Below are 26,605 nucleotides of genomic sequence, written 5' to 3'. Positions count from 1 at the left end.
ATCACTAAATTCTACTCTTGAAAAAAAAAAAAAGAAAGAACAAACTGAGTATTGCTAGGGTGTTGGGTGGGGTACTTTTAAAAAGTAAATAAAGCTACTAAAATGTGAAAAAAAATAGGTTTGAAAATCACCACTCCACTCTAGTTCAGTGAAGCTTTTGCTGAGATTTTTTAGATAGGGAAGGGAATAATCAATCACTAACAGAACTTTTGTAAAACATACCTGTAGAAGTAAAAGTCAAGATGGGCTAAATTTATTCTGACCATTGATGTAGCAACATAAACAGCCCTTAAATTGTTCATTTTTCCAGTAGAAAATTCCCTTCCTGGAGCCCTCAGTATTGAATTAGACCCAAGCTAATTCAAACCCAAGTTTATTTGGAAAGTAAAAGCACAAAATAACTCTTGTCCTTCTATAGATCTTCAGTGAACAAGAAAAGAGTATGTGTTTGAAGAAAATTTCTGTCTATCTAAGACTCAAAATAAGGAGTGGTATTTTTTGCCGACTTGGTTATTGAAGAACTCTTTTAATGAAATTCAGCTTTGTTTTATAAATAATGCAGTGCTTCCTTGTGATTAGGTGAACCTAATCGGATACCCAGTGAGAGAGGATATTGCCAGCAAACCCTTACTATTAGGAATAAACAATATTGCACATTTTTCAAGTGGAGGGCTATGAGTGGTACTAGATTAAGTAAACCACTGTAGATGCTAGAAATCCCTTTCCTCGTTGGATCAGGACTCTTTGTTAACACCGAGCATCTTCCCTGGCTTGATTCATGGTTGGCAGGGATTTGTGGTTGGCCATGGATCCCTGTCCTAAGCCTCATGGTTCTGCAGTTGCAGACAGGTTCTCGGGGCACAGGACATAAAAAGGCCTTTTCCCTCATAGTGCTTATATCTGTTTCTTATATCTGTTTTTTATTTCCTTCTCACTGATTATTTTTGTTTTTGAGTTTGGTGTGGATTTATATTGTTTCTGATTTCAAAAAAAAAAGGGAGAGAGAGAGAGAAAGAGAAACATTTTTGTACTCAGTGAAATTGAAAGTGCATGACTATTTAAGTGACAGTGGATCATGAGGGAACATAAAATTTGAGAAGGTGGGCTGAGAGCCAGTGCCGAGGGCAGTTGCTTGACCGTGCAGATGCGTGCAGCAGGAGATGGGTGAGCCCATGGTGGAAGATCTTACTGAATTTAGACTGTCCTTTCCCATAGGTAGTGGTTTCACCTCACGTATTTGTTTCAAGGGCTCCCAAGCCTAAAGAATCAAGGAAAAGATCAAGGTTTAAGAAGACAGATGTCCCCGGAAAGCTTTCTGTTACAGCTGGTCAGCAGGGAAATGAGAACTGCTCTGTGTTCATTGGACATCCCTTAAATCTTTGGGAAGTCAGAGAGCTTTGCTCAACATCTTCACCTGCACAAAAAAAAAAATAAAAAAATAAAAAATCTTTAGAAGAATTTGAGTGCTGGCAGTGATATCCTCTCTGTAACCACTTCCAAAATCATTCTTATACATAAGCTTCTCAGGAGACTTTTGTGGGTATGTAGTGAATGAACAGGTACAAGAGCATTCTGTCTCTCATCATAGCTCTGATGTCCCATAGTGGCATCTCAGAGAAAGAGAGCCAAGGACTTGCTGTCCCTCAGGCCAAGGACTTGCCATACTTCAGGATTGTGAAGCTTGGGGTTGTGGGGCTACCACCAGGGACCTCAGGTTGTCTTTGCCTGAGTAAAGGTGACCAGAGATAAGCAAACAATAGTGCCATGTGCTGGCCCAGCATGTTTTCTTTTCCCCAACTTCCTCTCATAATATCTCTCTCTCAATCTCTCTCTCAATCTCTGCAGCCATTGAGAGTAATTAGGGCTTTCCAGCTTTGGGAGGGCATAACATGTCTGTGAAGAGTCCTTGACAGTCATGAGGAGCATTACCTGTAATGTCTTCCTGAAAATACTAGTTCTTAGAGATGTTCATCGTGTTCATCGCTGCTCTAAAAGGGAGTAGGGAAGGATTGCATGGTCAAACAAACCTAGGAAACTTTGGGTTAAGCAAAGGTTTAAAAAGACAAACCATGAGACTTGTCTTGTCAGCCTTTTAAATAGGACCCCCTTCTGCTCCCAAATATAATTGATCTTAGAAGGTGTGGAACAGAGTGGGAGAGGCCAAGCATGTCATTTGATTGTCAAGAGACTTGACAAGTACACATCCTATTTTTATTTGGGCCTTATCTTAGCTTTCCTACACTAACAGGCAGCTTCACAGGCTTATTCTGAGTATTCTGGGTGACAGAGATGGAGTGAACTTCTTAGTTGCTAAATATTCTGCTCCAAGTATAGCAGAAACAACTAAACTATGTAGCTGTGTGGATTTACCTTCTTTATGGTTTTGAGTTATGGAAGTAAATTGATTCCCTTCCCTCCTTAATCAGCATAAATTTGACTTACTGATGTATCCCCAGTCCTCCTTTACATTTGCTTTTGAACATTGGGAATGCCATTTTCACTTCCTTGTGCATTACTTAATTTTTTTGAAAGTGTTTGTCAGGATTTTCATTCTGAGAACTCTCTCAGGCCAGTTGGCACCCAAATTATAATAGGAGGAGAGAAAGGGGGTAAAATGGAAAAAGAGAGCCAAGATGAAAAGCCATTTCGGGAGTAAAGTTTATTTTTATGGGAAAATCGTGTGTATTATCCTTTCCCAGTAATGGCAGTCTGACTCATCTTCCAATCCAAATATGTTCATGAAGATGCCCTTATCCAAAGAACCCCCAGCGTCTTATGTACATAGTGGGCATTATATGGGCAGCTGGTCAGTAGTCCTACCAGCCCAGAAACTCAGAAGTGGTGAGGCAATAGGGGTTTTCTGTCAAAGCAAATTGAAAGTATTTGTAGGATCCAAAGGACTAAAATTTGGTTAAACCTGATAGATTTGTATACTGTTTATTTTTGCACCATTTGGGGGTTATTTACATATACCCCTGTCAAATATGTACTTCTCAGCCACATTTATATGCCTGCAGCTGCATACATAATTAAAATTTCATGTGGACAACCCATTAAAATAAAGGAAGAATTCAGTGTTTTGTTTGGGTTGTGACATTCCTGGGGTGGAGGAGGGAGGAAAACAAGTAAATTGTTGTGCCCACCTGAGGAGTTTTTGAACAATCCTGGCTTAATATCTCTAATTTTTCAGGTTGTATCCTCGCCACGCCAGTGCCCTGAACAACCTCGGAACGCTGACAAGAGACACAGCAGAGGCAAAGATCTACTATCAGAGGGCTCTCCAGCTAAATCCACAGCACAACCGAGCTCTTTTCAATCTTGGGAATCTCCTCAAGTAAGTACAAGGTGGACCTTCGATTAGGTGCACTTGTCATTTTAGGCACCCCTTTCTTTCTCAACACTCATTTGGTCGTGCTTCAGTCCTCTTCTTAGAGTAGGATAATAAACGTTTCCAAGCTTTGAGAAGAGGTCATATTCGTCTAAATTAACTCTATCCCTTATCAGTCAAAAAGAGTATTTCCCTAGAGTGTCTCTCTGGACATGTTAGTTCTGAGATATGTTCACAGATTGTCTGTGGAGGGGTAGGAATAGGGAAGGGCTCCTTGGTCAGGTAAACTTAGGAAATGCCAAGTTAGACAAGGATGACTCCCCTCTTGCAAGAACCTTTAATATCCTAAATGCCCCGTGAATCTTGAAAAAGGCAATATGGAATACGACATTTCCCAATTTTTTTTTGGAAAGGTGTTTCCCAGGTATTCCATGAGTATACCTTGTAAAAGGACTTATCCACGAAGAGCAATCTGCTCTAAAACTGTAGGCAAATGACAGAACCACAGCTTGTGTTCAGTGTGTACTAGCAGTAAAAAAACAAAGTAAGGTCTGCCTGGACTTAGTGATGGTAAGTCTTACTCTTAGGAAGACCTGCCGGGTATAGTCACCAGTCACCGGGTACTGTCACTGCCCCAGTAAAAGGTTGATTAGTGTCACTGAAGACTGAAGCACACAGGGATACTTTTGCATCTTGTCTTTTTATTAATACAGAGTCTTGGTATGTTGGTGATGGTACATCAGAAGCGGAAATAGGATGAAAATGTTTGGAATGAGATTGTAGTGATGCTCGTTAGGATGCTGACCGTCCACACACTTACTGAATTGGTTTCCAGGTCTCTAAATTTCTAGAGTGCTCATCTGGTACTTTTAAAGCGAATGGTTTGCTTTGTTCTTTTGGCCTCTCCCTAACAGGATTGTCTTTTTTTTTTTTTTTTTTTTAATGTTTATTTGTTTATTTTTGAGAGAGAGAGATGGAGAAGGAGAGAGAAAATCCCAAGCAGGCTCCACACTGTCAGCTCAGAGCCAGATGTGGGGCTCAAACTCAGGAATTGTGAGACCATGACCTGAGCTGAAACCAAGAGTAACTGACTGAGCCACCCAGGTGCTCCAGCAGGATTGTCCTCTAATTATCTCAGTAACTCAGTGTGATACAGCTTCTCCACCTTCTTGTTTACTCCTTTAATTTTACATATATAGATAGATAATAGTCCTTTCTCCTAATGTGTGTGTTAATGTGTGTTTTTATCTAATCTTGTTTGGACAGAAGCATTGGGTGGATTAATCACAGAACATTCTAATATGGTATGATGTGATAGGTACCATCCTGAATCTGAAGGGTTTTTTTTGTTTGTTTGCTTTTTAAGTTTATTTATTTATTTTGAGAGAGAGAGAGAGAGAGAGGTAGTGAGAGGGGGAGGGAGAGAGAGAATCCCAAGCAGGCTCTGTACTGTCATCACAGAGCTGGATGTGGGGCTCAAACTCACAAACCATGAGATCAGGACCTAAGCTGGAATCAAGAGCCAGATGCTTAACCAACTGAGCCACCCAGGCACCCCCTGAGTCTGAAGTTTTATGTTTAGAAATGGCTTTATCCATTTACAGGAGCACAAAATCAAGGAAGACTATACAAAAATAAGTAAATGTGAGGAAAATACACTTAAAATGAAAGAAATAAAACTATAAGTCAGCAAAAAACAAATAAACGTAATTTTTTGAATCAGATAATTTATTGTTACAACTTGATACAAATTGAGATTGATGAAAAACAACTATGAATGAAATGGTACACACTGTGACAGAAAAACCATTTTATTACCAGTTAGCTCCCATTGAAAATAATAAGAAATCAAGAGATGTGGGGAAAATGAGTTCTCTGTTATTGCGGATAACTAGTTGCAGGTCAATAGAGTGCTTTTATATTACTCTGCTATTTTTATGAGCTCTTATTTCTTTATGTGAAGCTCTATGGACTCATTTTTTTAAAGCCACTGTTGGGTCTGTTTATGTCCTAACTTCGAGCCCAAGTAACTTAATGGCTGGATAAAGTCCTATCAGTGTCTTTTGGGGTAACTGGATTACATGGTATTGATTTGATTTGATTTGATTTGATTTGATTTTTTCAATATATGAAAGTTATTGTCAAATTGGTTTCCATGCAACACCCAGTGCTCATCCCAAAAGGTGCCCTCCTCAATACCCATCACCCACCCTCCCCTCCCTCCCACCCCCCATCAACCCTCAGTTTGTTCAGTTTTGAAGAGTCTCTTATGCTTTGGCTCTCTCCCACTCTAACCTCTTTTTTTTTTTTTTCCCTTCCCCTCCCCATGGGTTTCTGTTAAGTTTCTCAGGATCCACCTAAGAGTGAAACCATATGGTATCTGTCTTTCTCTGTATGGCTTATTTCACTTAGCATCACACTCTCCAGTTCCATCCACGTTGCTACAAAGGGCCATATTTCATTCTTTTTCATTGCCACGTAGTACTCGATTATGTATATAAACCACAATTTCTTTATCCATTCATCAGTTGATGGACATTTAGGCTCTTACCATAATTTGGCTATTGTTGAGAGTGCTGCTATAAACATTGGGGTACAAGTGCCCCTATGCATCAGGACTCCTGTATCCCTTGGGTAAATTCCTAGCGGTGCTATTGCTGGGTCATAGGGTAGGTCTATTTTTAATTTTCTGAGGAACCTCCACACTGTTTTCCAGAGCGGCTGCACCAATTTGCATTCCCACCAACAGTGCAAGAGGGTTCCCGTTTCTCCACATCCTCTCCAGCATCTGTAGTCTCCTGATTTGTTCATTTTGGCCACTCTGACTGGCGTGAGGTGATATCTGAGTGTGGTTTTGATTTGTATTTCCCTGATGAGGAGTGACGTTGAGCATCTTTTCATGTGCCTGTTGGCTATCCGGATGTCTTCTTTAGAGAAGTGTCTATTCATGTTTTCTACCCATTTCTTCACGGAGTTATTTGTTTTCGGGTGTGGAGTTTGGTGAGCTCTTTATAGATTTTGGATACTAGCCCTTTGTCTGATATGTCATTTGCAAATATCTTTTCCCATTCCATTGGTTGCCTTTTAGTTTTGTTGGTTGTTTCTTTTGCTGTGCAGAAGCTTTTTATCGTCATAAGGTCCCAGTAATTCATTTTTGCTTTTAATTCCCTTGCCTTGGGGATGTGTCGAGTAAGAGATTGCTACGGCTGAGGTCAGAGAGGTCTTTTTCTGCTTCCTCCTCTAGGGTTTTGATGGTTTCCTGTCTCACATTCAGGCCCTTTATCCATTTTGACTTTATTTTTGTGAATGGTGTGAGAAAGTGGTCTAGTTTCAACCTTCTGCATGTTGCTGTCCAGTTCTCCGAGCACCATTTGTTAAAGAGTCTTTTTTCCATTGGATGTTCTTTCCTGCTTTGTCAAAGATGAGTTGGCCATACGTTTGTGGGTCTAGTTCTGGGGTTTCTATTCTCTTCCATTGGTCTATGTGTCTGTTTTTGTGCCACATAGTATTGATTTTAAAGACCATATGAGTATTTGTTCCCCCAAAGAGCCAGCTTTAATGACAGTTCTTGTTAGGAATGATGTCCTGCAGTTATGGTTACAATATTGTGTTGAATGGGCCTCTACTTGAAAATAATGGTTAGACGGTCCTTAAATTTCATCTTACCAAGACCTGAACAAGAGATGCACACTCTAACCTTCCTTTTTCAATTCACATATTATTCCACTATTATCTGTGAGTTAAAAGGATAAGGGATTATTTTTTGGAGCATGGCAACGGCTACTCTTCACAGTAGGAGGGATTCCTGGATACTGAGCATCGGACTTTTTCTCTCTTTGTCAGAGATTTTGTCAAAATCAGCTTTTGATGATTATTCAAACCAAAGACAATGCTTTACATTTGTGTAAGGCTGTACTTTTCTGAGTGCATGTTTTTTTGAGGAGGCCCTCCTAGTGACTCCTTAAAGTAGACAGGGAAGAAGAGGAAACCAGGGTCCTTCGAAGTTGAGTGCCTTGTACAAAGTCACCATTGTTTGCCTTTTGTTCTTTTCATTTACACCAGAAAGCAGAGTGGCTGTATCTATGTAGATTCCTTTTACAATTCAGTCGAATAAAATCATGCTAATAGCTAACGTTTATATAATACTGTCCGGTTTACAGATAAGTGTTTTCATATGCATTATTTAATCTTTAATCTATTGTGAGAGGTATTATCATCTGCATCCCCGTTTTTACACATGGAGAAACCAAGGCTCAGAGATCTCATGTGACATTGGCCTAGGCCTTGTCAGACCTAGGACTGAATGCCTGCCCTTGGATTCCTTTTCTATTCACTTACCTTGACCCATGCTGCCCAAATACCTCTCCAATCCAAGAATTACTTCATATTCAGCTATTTGACAGCATGTGATTGCCTTCTGGGAGAAAGACCCGTCATGGTTTTTTTTGGGTGGGTGGGGCGGGGGGGATAGTGACATTTGTTTACATTATATCCCTCAGTAGCAGAGAGAGGTAACTCAGAAAATAGAGCTAATCCACATTTAGTTAACTCTGAGTTTCATTTCTACTTAACCTTAATATATGTCTGCTACTAGCAGTGGGTCAAAGACAAAAATAAATAAATAAATAAGAATATTTTAAATTTTGTTTGATTTGATCCATTTTGCTATTTAAGATTTTTGCCCTATCTGTTTCTCATCAGGCAGCTAATTTTTTAAATTGTGCCCTTTTTTTGTAATCTAGAACTTAATACGCATTCTGAGAACCCAAGCACCTATTTAGGCACAAGTGTTAGATTTGCTCATCGCTGAGAGCAGGGCACTGTCATCATTCCTATTTTATAAATGAAGAGACTAAGGCTTGGAGAAGTAATGTGCCAAGGTCCCTTAGCGAAGTAACAGAAGGCATGGGAATTGAACCTAGAGCTGTCTGACCACACTCGACTGCCTCCTTGTGGCTTGCCTCAAAACTGGGATACAGCCTAGAGCCACATCGCCCAATGGAAATGTAATGAGAGCCAGAATCTGTGACTTAAAATTTTCAAGCAGCCATATTTCAGAACATAAAAAGGTGGAATTATTATAATAATGCATTCTATTTAACCCTGTATATCCAAAATATTGTCATTTTAGTGTGTAATTCGTATTAAAAATTAATTTTAAAATTGAACACGTAAAAATATTACTGAGCTAGTGTGTATTTCTTTACAATTAATCTTTGAAACCCAGTGTATGTTTCTTACTTTCAGACTAGTCATATTTCAAGTGTTCAGTAACCACGTGTGGTTAGTGGCTGCTGTATTGCACAGCATAGACCTTTATTAATGACTTTGACTTTGAGAGAAATTAAGTCTTTGTCCAGGCCAGAAGCTCTAAATAAAATGTGATTCTGTCAGACCATCCCAGAAATCGTGTGGCACTGAGGACAAACGTCACTTGAATTCTTGGAATTATATGACATATAGCTTTAGACCTGTTCATAGCAATAGATTTCAATGAATGCTATCCAAATATATTTGGCCTCTTTCATGACCATTTCACTGGACTTTGAAGCTAATCTATTATGATTCTGTGCAGCATATGTACAGTGTGACAGATTGATAAGGAGCAGCTATCCATGCCAGCATTCTTAATTTATATTAATTATTGTTGGCTTTGCTTGAAGCCTAAAACATAAAAGAAAATAGGCAAGATTAGCATAAACTTTTCATGGTTGAAAAGAGCAGAAGTCCCTGATGGCTCAAGAGAATATAATCGGATATTTACATTCAGGGCGTAGGAAAATATTTTTGTGACTGCTTGGGGGAAATAGCTGCTGGTGTTTGTTACTGAAACAGAATATGAAAAGACCCTCTTAAAGAATTATATAGCATACCTCCCTCATTGCCAGAACTACCTTCTATTCACATGAGAGGATTTGGGTGTTAATGGGTATTATAATAAATATTATAATCCAAATTTAGAAGAAAGTGAAATGGGATATCCAATAATTGAACTATATATAAGTTGAATTTGGGAAAAAATACGTTTGATTTTCTTTAGTCTGGTCCTTTAGAAAATTAAATTCTGAAGAATAAAAGGACATGGAAAGAAGGGTGACCATTATCTTTGAATAAATTTAAATGTTTGGGATAAATTTCTTTATAGCTTTGATACTAGCTACACCACCTTTTATTTTATAAAAAGGAATTGATACATTCAAGATGGTAGTTCTCTTCTCTCCTTTTCAACTGAAGCCTCTGGGAATTCAAAACGCCAGCCCATTGGATAAAGAAAAGCTTTTGGAGTTCCTTTCCGCTACATTAGGATGTCAGCTTTGGGTGGGCAAGTTCTGCACCCTTTCCTTCTAGTGAAATCTCACTCCTTGCCCCCACCGCCATGGTGATCTGTTAGTATTCATGGTACTTCCAACCTTATTTATGTGTAGTCTCAATCCCATTACAGCCCCTCCCCAACTTAATCAGTCACCCACTTCTTCTGCCAGCTTTACCCCTAGACCCTCTGGTTCTACTCTACCTTGGGCACCCACCAACATGGCCATGCCATGGGATTTTTACACAGACCTTTTTACTTTGTATCACCGAAATTCTGATGTTCCTCTTTGACCTTAACCTCTTACCTCTCCCCCCTCTTACCTTTCACCCTCTGTCGTCCCTACTAACCCTCTGATGGGGTCATGATTTTGACCTGCCACCTTCTAGCTCTTCTCTGTGTTCAGTTGTCTTCTTTAAAAAAAATTTTTTTACGTTTATTCATTTTTGAAAGACAGAGACAGAGCTCAAGCAGGGGTGGAGCAGAGAGAGAGGGGGACACAGAGTCTGAAGCAGGCTCCAGGATCTGAGCTGTCAGCACAGAGCCCGAAGCGGAGCTCGAACTCACCAACCACGAGATCATGACCTGAGGCGAAGTCGGATGCTCAACTGACTGAGCCACCCAGGCGCCCTCCAAGTTCTCTTCTTTTAAGACCTTAGTATTGTTGTGCCTTCCACGACCAGTGTTACTCCCCTCTTACTCCCTCATTCCTACCGACCCTGCTCTTCTCCATTATTAGAATCTCTGTTCTCTCTGATTTTTATATTCATAATTTATAATCTCATCTCTAATCTATCTATTTCACTCATGCATGTGACATCAACATAGACTCTTTCACACCTTGACTATCATTTACTTGCCTGACGAGGCTCCTAACTCAGTGTACCCCATTGCCTGCATTTTGCTTTCTGTAGATCAATATTTCTCAACTCGTTTTCATTATTAGCCCCCACCCTCACCCTCGAAGCCTTTTAAAGCATTTTTTCCTAATCACCTCCATCCCTAATGAATACTCAAGAATAAGATTTGTTACATAGGGGTTGAGCTTTGGGAGACCACAAACCATTGTCCTATCTAATTTTATTTTTTATATGTAATCTAATATTGTTTTCACAGCACTACCTCCAATCCAAGAAGCAATTTTCACCTCTGTCAGGAATGTATGCTCTAGACTGTCATGTAATCTGTCAAGCATTAGGGATGAAAAACAAAGCTAACAAAACTCTGAAGAGAGCATTGTGAAACCAAACAGGGTCAGGAGTTAAAGCTGCTAGAGATTCATCCCTTATGATCCTATAATATCTCCTTTTTTTTTCCTTTTCCTAATACATGTATCCTTCTTCCCCTCCTCCGTGTTCATAAACACACGCAGAAGATGACATCATCGCTTACTTTTACTAAGAACATTCAAGTCATTCAGGGTCAATTTTTTCAGCTTCCCTTCTTCCTATCTCAAAATTCCCTGCATGTCGACAGACTATCTCTTCTTTTACTCTTCCAAGGGAGGAGACACTGTCTTGCCTCCTTAACAAGGCCAGTGTTTACATCTTATTTATGTGTTGTTTATTTGTATTTTTTTTAGGTTGTGGCATAATTACCATGGAAAAAATTCACAAATCTGTATTTTGACAATTCTATATACTTTCATAATTACCTCCAGGATAACATAGAACATTCCCATCACTCCAGAAAGACCCCTCGTGCCTCTTTCCAGTAATTTCTACCCCCTCGAGGCAGTCATTCTGATTCTTTTCACCATAGATTAGTTTAGCCTGTTTTAGAGCTTCATTGAAAGTTGATCCTTAATATGTACTTTTTGGCTTCTGGATATTTTTACTCATCATAGTGTTTTGAGTCTTATTCATGTGGTTCCATATTACATTCTTTTATTGCTGAGTAGTATTCCATCGTGTTAATATACTGTAATTTTGTTTATCCATTTTCTTGTGGCTGACTACTTGGTTTGTTTGCAGGTTTGAGTGATTATGAATATTCGTGTTATGACTGTTCAGGTCCCCCAGTCTTTGTATGTTCATTTCTTGTAGGTAAACGTCTAGGAGTAGAATTGTGGGTAAGTAAATGTATCTTTAATGTTTTAAGAATCTGCCAAACTGTCCTTCGGAGTAATTGTACCACTTGCACTCCTATCAACAATGGTAAGAGATCCATATGCTTCATACCCTAACATTTGGTGTTGTCAGTCTTTTTTATTTTAGCCCTTAGTAGGCATTAGTGCAAAATCCACATGTGTTCTTGATTTTATTTCTTTCCCCTTCCCCCACGCATTATTGTGGGCTGTCTCTTAGGTCTTCAGATTTTTCCCATTCCACACATTTCTGTATCCCACTCCCCCACACAAGGTTCCTCCAGAGAATCTTTCTCAGTTCAGCTATTCCCTCAAGCTGTTCTCCTAACTCTTTCTGAAATTTCTCTTGTCAATTGGCAAGAACGGTTAGCATTTGGTGCTTCTCCTTCCTCCTCACCTGTTCGTTCAGCTCTCATTCCCCTGATGTCTCTGAAGTGAAGAATATGACAATGTTGGCCTCCTCCTGTTTTGAAGCTCTTTATTTCATTTTTTCCTTCTATTTCTAACATCTGCTCCTCTCCCACCTTCCCTATAAATTGAGGGGTGCCTGAGAGATTCACTGATTGCCCATTATGTACACACACAGAGTCCAAATGTCTTAGCATTTAGGACTTTCCATAAATGCTGCCACTTTCCCCCATCTTTCCTACCACCCTCCCATGCCGTGTGAACCGCAGTGCATAGCCGCACTGGCCTCTTGTCAACGAATGTGAGATACAAGCCTGCAAACTTCATTTGAGGGAATATCACGGAGGTTTTAAAGTGAGAACTCTCCTAGTGTATCTAAAATATGGTTTCATTTGCATTTTTATCTTCCGTTCAATGTTTGCACGAAACTGAATTATCTGGGAAATAATGAGAATGTTTACCTATTTCCTCAAGATTTGAAAGTTATTTGTGTATAAACAGATTGCTAATTGTTAAAATATTTTTCTAAGTATCTCTCCCCCACCAAAGCTCTATTCATTCATGCTGGGATTGCTAAATGAATTGAGCATGAGTGAGTTGTTTTAAACCCACAGTATGGTTTGCAAAGAAGCGTCCCTTTCCTCAATCCTTTCTTTGCTGTAATGGCTGCAGTAAACACTGGTGAGGCCAGAAGACAGTCTGTGCAGGGAGCACTGTGAGGGAGAGCAAGCTTTACGGGACCCCTCGTTTTATTTACATTCTCTTAAAGAATTGGAATGTTTTTTCTCTCCCTGCATAAATATTTCTGACAGAGGATAACTAAACATGCCAGACTGCTTTGTCAAGTGCTAGAGTATCCAGCGGTCTCCCCTGTCCTGAAAATTATCCCCGCTCCTTTAAGCTTCACAAACGTTCCCTGCCCCCATTTGCAGTCTGGTCTCCTTAAGATCCTGTGCCAGGTGCTGACTTGGAGCAGCTCTTCACTGGAGATGTAGCTTAAAGAAGGTACAAGTCAATTTATAAGAACAAAAGAAATGAACAAGGAAGTGTTGAATCACTACACTGTACCCCTGAAGCCAATATAACACTATGTTAACTAACTGGAATTAAAATAAAAACTTGAGGGACGCCTGGGTGGCTGTCGGTTAAACGTCCAACTTTGGCTCAGGTAATGATCTCACGGTTCGTGAGTTCAAGCCCTGTATTGGGCTGTGTGCTGACAGCTCAGAGCGTGGAGCCTGCTTTGGATTCTGTCTCCCCCTCTCTCCACCCCTCCCCCACTTGCACCCTGTCTCTCTCTCTCTCTCTCTCCAAAAATGAATAAACATTTGTAAAAGTTAAAAAAAAACTTTCGAAAAAGAGGGAAATGAGGGTAACCATTGGAAATTTCTCCTAGCATGCATTATGTTACCTTAAGGGACCAAACATCTCAATTTTTTTATCTTAAATCCAGTAGATCAATTTTGTCCTGACACCGAGGCTAAATTTGGAATGTGAGTTGTTAAAGATCGTCAAAGGCTTTCAAGTCTATCTTTAGCCCTGTGTAAGCCAGGAGGGGAAACACGAAGGGCAGAAAGAGGAATATGCATGTTCTCTACTTATCTGTGGCCTGCAGGGTCAGGCCAGGAAGCTCCATGGGGGCATGAAGCTTGCCTTATAGTCTTCCTCCCGTGTTCCCCTCCCTTGAGGACCCAGCCTGCTGCTTTCATACGGTACCACCTGTCTGCCGGGAAGCATTGCAGGGCTCTCTGCCCCCAACCTTCCTGCTACCTCTCCTCCAACAGGTGACTAGCCTGTGAATAACTGACACTTGAATGATGAATTACTAAGCTCTTCCTCAGGCCTCACACACCTGCCCGCTCAGGGTGGGCAGGGGACAGGCACTGTCACTCTCCCATTACAGACGGAACCGGGCTGCCAGGGTTGGGCGCAGTAAGCTCTGTGAAGTGGGAACTCAGTAGCCAGCACTTTCTGTTACATCTGTCACACTGTGTCTGCATCTCTCCTCAGGACCAGGAGCTGTAGAACTTAGTGAGTTTGGATCTATACACCGTGTAGCAGTGTGTGACCTTGGGAAAACAATTTTATTTTTCGCTGCCTCTAATTACTCACTTACAAAGTGGAAATAATACTGTGACTTGTTTTCATGAGTACTAAATATGAGAATGCATATAAGTACTTAACATAGGACCTAGACCCCCATGAAGACGAAATAAGTTTTAGCTATTATTAATTATTAGCCCAGGGACATAATTTCCCACTGCCAATTTGAAGCTCAGCTTCTTGGTATAAAATTAATAATGAATCAGAAGTAGATAACGCATTTTCCACCCCTGCAATTGAACAGCTTTGGGCAATATTCAACCTCCTTGAGACTCAGTCTCCTTTTTGAAATAAGGGGTGGGAGCAGGCGATCCCGCAAATCTCTGTAGCTGCAAGAATCTGTGGTTTTAACTATGACTCCAAGTTTCTGGTCTCTTCAGTGCAGGGGAAGAGAAAGACCAGAAAGGAACTTGCAAGTCCCTTTTCTCTTCAGATGGAGTAGAAGCACTGGGACAGCATTCTGTTTGTGCTGAGAAGTAAATTGTGAGGCATCCGGTGGCGATTCCAGATGGGAATCTGGCGGAAACGTTGAGGAGCAAGTAGAGCTAACATTTACTGCATCTGCCCTCATGCCAGACACCTTCTCCAAGCCTGTGTGCCTTTACTGCACCCTAACAGGAGCCTGGGGGGTAGGGATCCATGTGCACGTTTCACAGGTTTGGCCACTGAGGCTCGTGGCGGTAGAACATCTAATCCAGGTCCTACAGCTAATGAGGGCAGAGCTGGGATTTAGACAGCAATCAGCCTGAGCCTAAAACCAGGAATGTGCATTCATCAATTGCATCATCACAGTGACCCCTTGTCTATGGGGTAAATGAATCCTGGCTAAATCAGGCTATACTCAGCTGTCTTCTTCTCCAGGTACCACACTGGGAGCATTGTTTCTATGCATTCCTTCAAATCATGGAAGGGCTTAGCAGAGATATTGTGTGAGCTCCGAAGCGATGCTGGCTTAGAAGTATTTCCCTTCACTTCCTACTCACCTTCGTGCACTTGTGGCACAGAACTGGCTCCGTATGTGCGGGAGCAGGGGCACGATGGGGCAGGCATCCTGCTTTGGGGTTCAGGGCAGCCACCTCATGGAGCTGATCAAGACATCAAGAGCCTTCTATAGCAGTGAAAGGCGAAGGATCCCAGATGAACATTTCCTCAAGACCTACGCTGTGCCAGCTCCTGCATGAGGTCTTTTATGTGAACTGTGTCTCCATCTCTGCTGCTCTGTAACTAGATAGCGTCAGAACTTTCCACCATTCTGTTCCTCAGTTTTTAGCTGGGGAGAGAGGTGTTAAAGGCAACCAAAGATTGACCACTCGCACCGCACAGCGTGGGCACCCTAACTGCCTCCCAGTTGTGGCTGCATTGACCTCAATCTAATCCTGCAAACCCACCTGTGTTGCAGAGGGTGTGAGGTACAGGTGATCTACTCTCTGAATGCTAATTACAGTGATCATAGTTTTGAATTGAAGAAAAAAATTTCTTCATCACCACATAATATGAATCTGTTCTCCAGACAGTTTTCCTGTGTGGCTTCCATAAAAACTCAGTTTTTATGTAGAACTACTAGCGTGAACACCAGTAAACTAGATACTCTATTTCCAGGGCATTGCCTAGAGATGTGCTCAGTAAACGTGAACATAAAAGAGGCTGCATAAAGTAAGATCCAATAGAACCATAGAAAATACCAATAGTAGAACCATAGAAAAACGTATGCATTGAAAAGATCATCTGTCAGACATTCACAACTTGACTTTTACAATTCAGTTTTTCAGAAGAGCTGGTCAAGTCTATGTGTTCCCCCCAACCCTAAAAAAAAAAATCATCTTTTTTCCTTTGTGAGAGACATCATTTTGGGACACAACCACAACACAACACTCCAACAATGGAATAGTAATTAAAGGAGCTCCCCAGCACTCCCAAGTTCACACGGTGGTTAATGGGAAATTTTACTGCTGCCAAGTGGATTGCCAATTCCATTTATTTCTGTTGCTGGCATTTCCTAAATTCTCCCAAAATGTCAATACTTTTTCAAAGCAAGCATCTGCTTTTAGTTTAAATGAATATGTCATGAGATTTTAGACAGGAATCCAAAAAGTTTTCTAAATTGACAAACTTAACAGGTCCTTAATTACTAAAAGAAAATATGGTGAAGCCTTATTTGCTTTCGCTAAATATCTGTCATTGAGATGGAGCCAGGAAAGTGAGATGATGCAAATGTTTTTACTTAACACATGAGAAAAACAGCCCCACTGCTATATAACCAAAGGGAAAATTCCCTGTGAAGCTACAAATGTTTAATGGCAAAATTTGCACATTATGAGCAAGATCTAATTTCTACTTAATGTTTCTCTCATGAAATCAATGATGAAGATGTTATTGGTCCCGGGAAGCCCTTCTCAGGACTTTTAGCCTTTTGGAAGGTCCTGGGGGGAACTTGAGAGAGTAGAGTTTTGCTTGCAGATTATTAGGAGATTTTTATTTATGTTGTGATGCCCGCATGGAGGACACAGAAACTAAGACTTGGATGCGGAATAGAGGCATCCACAACAGAGCTTCGATGACAGAGAAACCGCCTCTTCCCATTGCAGTATTTCTCAGTGCCCCCTCCACCTGCCCCCACTTCCAGCCTCCCCATCATCTGGCCAAATCAACTGGCCACTGTGACTGTGTCTTTGGCTCTGATTGTCCCCAGGGAGTCTTCTTTCTTCCTAGCTTTCATCATCCTCTTATATTTCGCCTTATATCCAGGATCAATTGAACAGGCAAATCCCACACAGAGCCAGGGCAGAGTTTCTTAAAGCATAGGCTCAAGACCGCCCCCCTCAGCAGAATCACCTAAGGCGCTTATTAAGAATATTGATTCCTGAGCCCTAGCCTGGACATACTGAATCTTAGGAGGCCTGGGGTTCTGCATCTATCCGAACATGCAATGATTCTTAGGCACTAAAATTTGAGGACTACTGATCTAGGGGAAAAGGGAAGACAAAATATTTTAGATCATCGGTCATCCACTAGTGCAGTCTCTTGATACTTCCTTATTTGGTGAATAAGGAAACGGAGGATGCTGAGAGCAATAAATATCACCTGATCCCGGACAGTTTTACCAACTCCCAGCTTCTCTTACCTATGTAAGGATCCCTAATAGTTCAACCAGTGCCAGTTGAACCCCCTAACGGGAGCTCTGACAGACCTTAGTGTGACATGAGTTTCCAAAGGGATTCAGACTGTTCCTTTCTGTGACTTCTAACCGAAGGTATGCCCATGGGGTATGTGCTAAGGTTTGATTTTATCCGTTTACTCACCAGTTATGGGCTACTTAGTTCAAGCTTTTTCTATGTAATTCAGAGAAACAACCTGTGGACTTGGTTACTTCAATCACATGCTTGGTCAGTTCAGAGGCAAATGTTATTTCCATATTTTTCCCCTTTTGAATCAACCTGTCAATTTAGTCTAAACGGCTAGCAGAGTAGTCCTGTATAGATGGGGCTTACGTTGAAAATGGGCTTCTGATTTCCCAAAACTGCTTATGATGGATCCAAAATGAATGTATTAGTAGGTTTTAATACTGGCCCAGGGGTGAGCTGTACTGTGGGAGTATATAGTAATTCCCGCTATTAAGAAATTTTATAATGTCTATTTGAAATCTTCTGCCTCTTTTATATCTTTTCATATGGGGATAACTGCCTAAACCTTTCTTTTCTAAGAAGCTTTCCTGGCTTTACTGAGGAAGAGGCTCGGAATTGCTCCTGATTCTTTCTTGCCCAAATATTCACCTTTAGCAACCACCCCTAAAAATTCAGACCCACTCCTTTAAGTGGTTCGGGCATCAGCTGAGTGGATTCAGAACCATCAGCCTGCAATTGCGGTCTTTTCAGCTTGGTGTTTGCCTTTGTATGAGGTTTCCATGGGTAGTGACTGTTTCTTACAAGTGTGATTGTACATTTAGGGCAACATATTCATTTGGGTATTTAATTACGATTTAAGTTGTATTAAAAATCTATTATGGTATCAGAGGGAAAAAACACTCTGGTGTCTAGCTCTTGATTTTTCGTGTATAGTTTGAAATGTAGACGTATATTACTTTTGAGGAAATTTCAAAAAACACTACATTCTCCTTGATTTTAAAATTAACTAAACGAAGAAGAGGGAGATAGGTTTTAATGGGTGATTTTGGAAACATTGAACAAGCTAGTAAAAGCCAAAATATATATATAGTACCTACTGTGTATCTCAGACAGAGGGAGGTCTGATAATTTGCCCAAAGAAACACAGCTAGTAAATGGTAGGAGAACTTGAAGGCAGTCTATCTGGTTTTTGAGTCTGTGCTTTTTTTTTTTTTTTTAATTTTTTTTAATGTTTATTTCTTGAGAGAGAAACAGAGTGTAAGTGGGGGAGGGGCAGAGAGAGAGGGACACACAGATCTGAAGCAGGCTCCGGGCTCTGAGCTGTCGGCATGGAGCATGACGTGGGGCTCGAACTCATGAACTGGGAGATCATGACCTGAGCCGGCGTCGGACACTTAACTGAGCCACCCAGGCACGCCTTGAGTCTGTGCTTTTAACTGCTATGCAGAGTTAAGGTAGTGAAGCTGCTTTAGCTGTGCCTGGTAAGTAGGAAGTGCTCAATAAATAAAAAACTGTACTTGTAATTTTCTTATGCTTCTAAAGCTTGAAATGCTTCTGTCTTCCTTAGGATTGCTTCTCTAATATTGAAAGAGCTGTAGAAATGGAGATATAAAATGAATGATTATATTACCCACCTCTGTCACATTTGATTAGAATACCAAGATGCTTATTTAGGGTTTACAAAGATCTAGGAATAAAATAGTAAAACCACATTTATAAAAATTAATTTAGCAATTATTGGATTTCTACTATGTACAGGTCACTTTACTAAAATTATTTAACTTCTACTGTGTACAGATCGCTAGTATAAAAGAAGTAAGGTTAATAAGACATGGGTCTTGCCTGTGAAGGAGCGTAAAACCTAGTAATGGTCCCAGAGTGCCCAACGTTTAAGAGAGTAGATGCAGAAGTGTTGAGGGTGGCCTGTCCACGGAACGGGACACATGTGAAGTTCTGAATTAGAATCCTGGTGTTACAGTAGCTGTGTGCTGGAAGGCACATCACTTAGCTCTCCAAATCTCAGTTTATTCGTGTTGGGGTATAGTTGCTGGTATTGTTTTCTAAATCTTAAAAATGGAAATACTGATGCCTAATTCATTATACTTAGGGAGAATTAAAATGAATAATGCAAAAGAATCACTTACGGGGTCCTTAGCAGAGAGTAAAGGTTCAGCAAACAGCTATCAGGAAATGGGAAGCCTTAACAACTTGCCCACATGGCCACTCCCTGGTGGACAGACGCTCCTTCCTTGGGAGGCAGGGGCAGGGGTGCTTCGCGTGCTGCGCCAGGGTCTTGGAGAAGAAAATGAGTTGGAGCTCAGTCACCCTTTAAATATTAACCTGAAGAACAATGGGCAGCTGCCCCTTTGGAGGCCATAACAGGGCTTCCAGACGGCTGTTCCCCTGCCATCTTTTTCCTTACAGAGATACATAAAGAAAACTATAAGAAAGGGTAGCACATGTATGTTTTCTAATTTTGTTATATGTTTAGTAGATCTGATGAGGGATCATGCTTTGAGCTTGTGAGTCAGCTGGTGATAATCCATTGCACAGGGAAAACATCATTGAGTGGAGGGGAGGGGAAAGCCATCTGTGAAGTTTCAGGCATGAATACCAGGCTGAGAGGCCACGAGACCTATATGAGGCCTTCCTTTTCACTTGGGACCAGGGCAAATCCCTGAGGCCCTCTGAGTCTCATTTCCCACTAGTTTACGTCAAGGAGGATGGATTATAGCCATAATTCTCAAATCTGAATGGCTGTCATATTCATATGGAGAGTTTCCTCTTAAGAAGCCCAGCCTAAGAACAAAAAGGTCTTTTTAGAAGAACCTTAAGTGATTTTAAAGTACACTGAGGGTAGAAAAGCAACGGAGTCGGTTATCTCTCAGGTTCTGTAGGATAAATGCCAAAGTCCACCCAGTCTGGCTGGACTAGTGTGTACCTGGTTATGTTTGGAATGTTGGTCAGAACCATATTATGGAAGGTTTTAAACGGTCTATCTGTATGCAGCAGGGCATTAATGAAGATTTTTATATAAAGGAATGGGTTGAAAGCAGCGCTGTAGAAAATATGTATTTGTCAGTTATCTGCGTGTAGTAGAAGGAGAAGAAAGAGGGGACTAGAAGCAGGTTGTGAACTAAGGTGTTAGCAAGCAAAACTGAGTAAGGTGTAGTCTATTCAATAGAATTATAGTAATATGGTCACTGATTTTTAATTAATATGAGGCAATTAGTAGAGAAACATGGGCTGTAATGTGGATAGGAAAAGGGATGCCTCTGAAACAAGAAATGAGTTGAAGTGAAGTTCAGTTCTCACGTGGTAATGTATGACCAAAGAAAGTACTGTTGAGATTAATCCTCTGTAAGTTATTATGTCAAAACCACACCTATTTCACAAGCTCCCACCAAAGGCTGAGCAAAAAGAGAGACTACAGAAGAAATGCCTCTTCTTACCATTTCTCTCCCTTTCAGAAACAAAACAACAACAAAATTATTGCTTACCAATTCCTCGGGCTTTTGTAAAAACATTTAAAAATATCTCTTAAGGTGGCATGTGCCTGACACCTGTTGGGGTCTAATGACTCTCAAAGGCTCCCAGGGAAAAGCAGAATCACCCGAGAATGCAGAGCCAAGAGGAAATGTCCTTTCTGCCTGGTCTTTGCATCTTGCAATACTCCTGTACTAAACAAAATTACATGATGAGCTATTTTTGTGAAAATGTGTCAGTCCCTCAAGAGAATAATAGAGATACAGCTTTTCATAAAGAATCAAGCTCCCTGGGGCACCTGGCTCAGTCGGTTAAGCGTCCGACCTTGACTCGTCATGATCTCACGGTTTGTGAGTTCGAGCCCCACTTCGGGCTCTGTGCTGACAGCTCAGAGCCTGGGAGTCTGCTTCAGATTCTGTGTCTCATTCTCTCTCTGCCCCTACCCAACTTGTGCTCTGTCTCTCTTTGTCTCTCAAAAATAAATAAATGTAAAAAAAAAAAAAAAAGAATCAAGCTTCCTGTGAATAACTGTGATGCTAACTTTTCCACTGTGTCATATGAATGGTAATGGACAGCCTCAAGTATTTAGATTCCTAGATGTCATTAAGTGGTCATTAATCTCACTGAAATCATATATAAAAAGTTTGAGTTGCCGTTCTGACTGATGTGAGCCTGACCAATGAGAATCATTAAATCTTTCCTGTCAAATTGTTGTGGGTTTTTTTCCTGCTGATTTTGAAGAATATCCAAGCTCAATTATGTCCCGGGGAACTCAATCTTCAGCTTTAATTTCCTAAATCCAAATCTTTTTGTGGATTTTGGGAGGATTTCCAAATTAATGTTAATAAAGATTTATGAAATCCTTGGCAAAAGAGTTCTGCTAAGCATGAGATCAATAGTCAAATTATCAAGATTAAAAAAATAAGCTTTACTTTACAAGCGCCCATGGAAGAAGTACCTCAAGGTATATTCTAGATTAAAAACGCGAAGTATGTAAACATCCTGGACTTCCATAGAGCCTAACAGACACTCTTTAAATGTTTGTTGACTAAATGATTGAATCAATGAAAAAAGCAGCACTAAGACAGCTGTGATGCAAATTTCTTATAACCCTGCAACTTTCAAGCCACATCCCAAAGATAATCCACTGAAGGACGCAGGTGTTTCACCTTGACATCAGGGGCAGGAGAGTGCATCAGGAAGAGCCCGGTTAGCTCTGCCCCCAGTAAGAAGAGGAGTGCATGGACAGCCACCTCCCTTAGGAAATGGCTAACACGTAATAGATAATGATAGATGCTTGCTAAACCCAACAGTTAAATGGAAGGTCTTTGCTGGAAACATGTCTTTTTTTTCAAGGTCTATGATAGAAGACTCCTTTCTAGGTAAAATTGCCTTGTAGCATGCTGCTTCTAGTACTTGGAACTGACGCTTGTGGAGTCAATATTAGTTTTTCCTCTACAGATCTTCATCCTACAGAGACTGAAGCCATAGGGGGCTTACAGCAGGAGCTACACTGCGCTGTCTTTGCTAATTTATGGAGCAATTCTGCTGAAATCTCAGTATGCGAACAAATTACCAGAGAATCTTTTTTAAATGTAGGGTTTGATTCAGGAGGTCTGAATGGGGCCAGAAGCTTTGCATTTCTAACAAGCTCCTGGTGGTGGTGATGATACTGGTCCAGGACTCACATTTGGAGCAGCAAGGTCATGTGAGGTGGGTTTCTAAGTAGTTAGAAGAAGCAGATGTGGTGTGAAGCAAAAGCACTGGATCTCGACCCAGAAGACTGGTTATATGAACATGATGAGTCACTTGACTTTTCTGAATCCACGTTTTCTCATTAGAAAAATGAATATGATAGGACAGTAAACACCTGCTGTGTGGGATTGTTGTGAAAATGTATAATGTTATGCGAAAATTGACCAGAGTCTATATGGTACATTGCTGAGTGATTGGTGACCCTAAATAGTGAAAACATAGGCACATGAATCTATAGTGGTAACTGGTAAAGATGGGGGGACTCTTAAGCTGTGTGCTTTCTATCCTTCCAGGGATTCTATTTTTTTATTCCACTGCTTAGCAAGTGTCCAGTGTTTGTGAAATTGTATTTGTGGCAAAGTTGATCACTGCCACTGTATATTTTTGGCTTCAAAATGTCGATATCAGGATAATGACCCGGTGTTTCCCCCATGGCACTAGCAGGAAAGAGAACTGCTACCCAAAATATTGGTAATAACTTTGGGGCCTCGAGTCCTCTTCGAACCAGAAATAATTACTTTCAAGGAAAGACTAAAATGGAGAAGACAGAACCAGCCCAGGTTTTCAATGAAAATGTGATGAATGAGATAGCTGATCGTTCTTTGCCAGCCAGTAGTCACAGTATCTCCTAACTTCATAAATTACGTATAAATGGATCCCTCTTCAGTGTAAAAGCAAAGGTTCACATGAGCAGTTTGGCTGGCTTGTGCCTGACGGGTGGCTCGGCCACCGTGGCACCCAGCCTGTATTGGTACAGCTCGTCCTCCAGGGGCTCAGCACATCGTTCACATCATTGTAAACCGGCTCCCTCGAGTGCCTCCACATTGCTCCTCTGGTGGTCAAGCTTTCTGATTAACAAACTTGTAACATATTAATATCTTTTTTTAAGTTTATTTATTTATTTAGAGACAGAGAGTGGACAAGGGGCAGAGAGAGAATCCCAAGCAGGCTCCACACTGTCAGTGCAGAGCCCAACGCAGGACTCAAACTCACGAACCATAAGATCATGACCTGAGCCGAAACCAAGAGTTGGATGCTTAACTGAGTGAGCCACCCAGGCACCCCGAAACTTGTAAAATATTAAATAAAACTCTCAAAAAGTGTATAGCAGGAAATAGAAGGTAGAAAAATCAGTGAATAACCTGCAGCATCATTTACACCTCTTTCCACTTAGAATTCAGAGACAGAAACTGTTAGTACCTTGAGACAATCTAGTTTAATTCATTTGCAATGTAATCCAGAGGGAATCAGTAATCTTTGCTAAAAGAAATGAGATTTTACATCTAATCAGAGGATTTAAACACAGTGTTATTAAAAGATGCTGTTTTGTCCCTCTTTATGACCTCCAGGTCCCAGGAGAAAAAAGAAGAGGCTATCACCTTATTGAAGGACTCCATTAAATACGGTCCAGAGTTTGCAGATGCATATTCAAGCTTAGCTTCATTGCTGGCCGAGCAGGTAATTGTTTCCTTTGAACTTCACATATTTTTTTAAAAAGTTTATTGTTGAGGAGTACCTGGGTGACTCAGTCAGTTATGTGTCTGACTCTTGATTTCAGTTCCAGTCACGATGTCACAGTTCATGAGTTTGAGCCCCACATCGGACTCTGTGCTGACAGCATGGAGCCTGCTTAGGATTCTCTGTTTCTCCCTTTCTCTGCCACTCCCCCACTTGCCCTCTCTCTGTCTCTCAAAAAAAAAAAAAAAAAACTTAAAAGTTTTTGCTGTTGAATATATAAATTAATATTACCCAGATTTTGGTACCAATGAGTCAGTTTGTAACCCCATATTGAGCAACTAATTTCTATGTCTGTTTTCTTCTTGACAGAAATTATAAGCCTGGCTTCTTACCCCAATACTCTCTGTGTACTGAAGGTAGCCTTTAGACAAAGAGTAGAGGTCAATAGAGGTCATTCATGTATTCTATATCACTTTGGGGCAAAATCTCTCAAGAATAATACACGGTATTTGCTAGTTTTATTGCTATTTCTTATATTTTTCTGGGGACTTGCTAATGGAGTCAGATCTCCAAACTCAATGTGGAACCAATTACTGATAATAGATCCTGTGTTAAAAGATTGCAGAGGCTTATAGAACAGGCTCTGAAGAGGTAACATTTCTCATGGTATACAGAGATATTCTTATTCCCCTTCTCTCTTCACTTGTGTCTAAATGATTGGATACTATTTTTCAGTGTTCTGGATGCATGCCCCCTGCTAAGGGGAAACAAGCATAAACTGTCTTCTCTAAATTGATGATGCAGTTTTGTTGACACACATAAGTGCCCTCAATAGACAGTGGATTCTGCTATCACACAATTGGCCAGATTGTCTTTAAAATCAAAGTCAACACCTGCAAAAGATGCCCTGCAGCATTCAGTTGGCTGAAATGTAATGAATGATTTGATACTGATACATGATTTGATATCAGTTACATAGATGTGCAATTTGCATTGAAAAAATTTTGGATGTTTCAACAAACATCCAAAGCAAATTTAGAACTTTCTGTGGATATTTAAGTGTCAGAAATGATAAGACTAGTTTTCATGCTCTAATATTCTCTGTATAGTGTAGGTGGGCTTTAGACAGAAGCTCAGGTCTGTGGTGGGTGATTTCAATGCATGTTTTAGCATAGTGGTCAAGCTGATGTGATGATGATTGCATTCTGTTATACACTGGCGGTCCTCAGCTACCTTTGGCTTGTGTTGAAGCAGACAATGTGGGAACTTTCTGCTTAACCAACTGAGCCACCCAGGGACCCTTGGACACTGTGGGAACCTTCTGAAGCAAAGACTGACTGTCTTCATCCCTTTTTCTCACCTCATCCTGGCTCGTTCATTTTCATAAGAAGACCTTTATCCTCCCCTCCCTCCCCCCGCCCCACCCTGTCTGGCTGGGTGTCTGGCAGTTACTCACACATGCCAAGCATGCTTCTCTATTGGAGCCTCTGCACTGTTTCCTTTGTCTGCAAGTTTTCTCTCAGACATCTTAGGGTATCCTTCCTCACGTCATGCTGGTTTCTCTGCAACGTTACCATCCTTCTTAACTAGCAACCTCACCCTGACTGACCACCATGTTCTCTTTCACCTTGCCCTGCCTTATGTTTCCCAAAAGTGTTTATCACCATCTAACATATGTTTGTCTATGATCCTTCCCCCGCCACTAGAATATTTAACTCATGAGAATGACCATCTCTTCCATTCATGGCTGTTTCCCAGTGTCTGTCACGTTATATGCAATCAATAAATTTTGAGTGAATAAATGAATCCATATGAACTGGAGAGCATATGGTCCCTCCAATCCAGTATATAGCCTAAATTTTATTCTTACATTACAGTAGAACTAAGCCTGTGGGCCACACTGTTTTGCAATTGATCATACCTATATGTGATGATTTTGTCCTACACGGAGCGATAGTATGAGGACCACTGTGAGAAATTATTCTTTGTAACCATAGAGTCAGGGGTGGGGGTGAGGACAGCACCTGCTGCATCATTCAGTGGCTTCTTTATGAGGACTCAGGAGAAATTTCTCTCATCTCACTGTTAGGAAAGGCTCAGCTTCTCCTGAGTTACAAGCTTTTTGCTTTATTTTTAATCTAATGCAGGAAAAAATCTTGGAAATTCTGAAAAGGGTCAAGTGTATTTCCATCCCCCTTTCCCCATCCTCTAACAACCATCTAGACTGTATATTCTGCTCTTCTCTATGTGCTGCTTTTACTCCCGGGTTTATCATTTTCCTTAATTTATTTTATTCAGTTTTTGTTTTCAATTTTTATTTTTTATTATTTTTCTTGGATGTTTTCAATTTTTAAAAGCTACCTCAATTTCTTCGTGGAATAATGAGGTATAAGTAAGTAAATACAGTTGACTCTCGAACAATGAGGGGGTTAGGGGCACTGACCACCTGCACAGTTGAAAATCCACATACTGACTCCCCCAAAACTTAACTACTAAAAGCCTATTGTTGACTGGAAGCCTTACCAATAACATAAATAGTTGATTACATA

The 26,605-nt window shown here is 40.7% G+C and overlaps 1 protein-coding gene across 4 annotated transcripts in view; it reads left to right on the top strand.

Moving 5' to 3' along the window:
* The window catches only part of TMTC1 (transmembrane O-mannosyltransferase targeting cadherins 1), a 275,746-nt gene that overhangs the window by 213,723 nt on the left and 35,418 nt on the right, over positions 1-26,605 (top strand). For all 4 annotated transcript variants that reach the window (XM_053226105.1, XM_053226103.1, XM_015074929.3 and 1 more), the window contains 2 exons: positions 3,191-3,334; positions 23,948-24,056. In XM_053226105.1, the coding sequence (XP_053082080.1) occupies positions 3,191-3,334; positions 23,948-24,056 (253 nt within the window). The remainder of the gene's footprint in view (positions 1-3,190; positions 3,335-23,947; positions 24,057-26,605) is intronic.

Source organism: Acinonyx jubatus, chromosome B4, assembly GCF_027475565.1.
Source record: "Acinonyx jubatus isolate Ajub_Pintada_27869175 chromosome B4, VMU_Ajub_asm_v1.0, whole genome shotgun sequence".
Classification (NCBI taxonomy): Eukaryota; Metazoa; Chordata; class Mammalia; order Carnivora; family Felidae; genus Acinonyx; species Acinonyx jubatus.
Note: the sequence above shows the minus strand (reverse complement) of the source record. Positions and strands in the feature narration are given on the sequence as shown.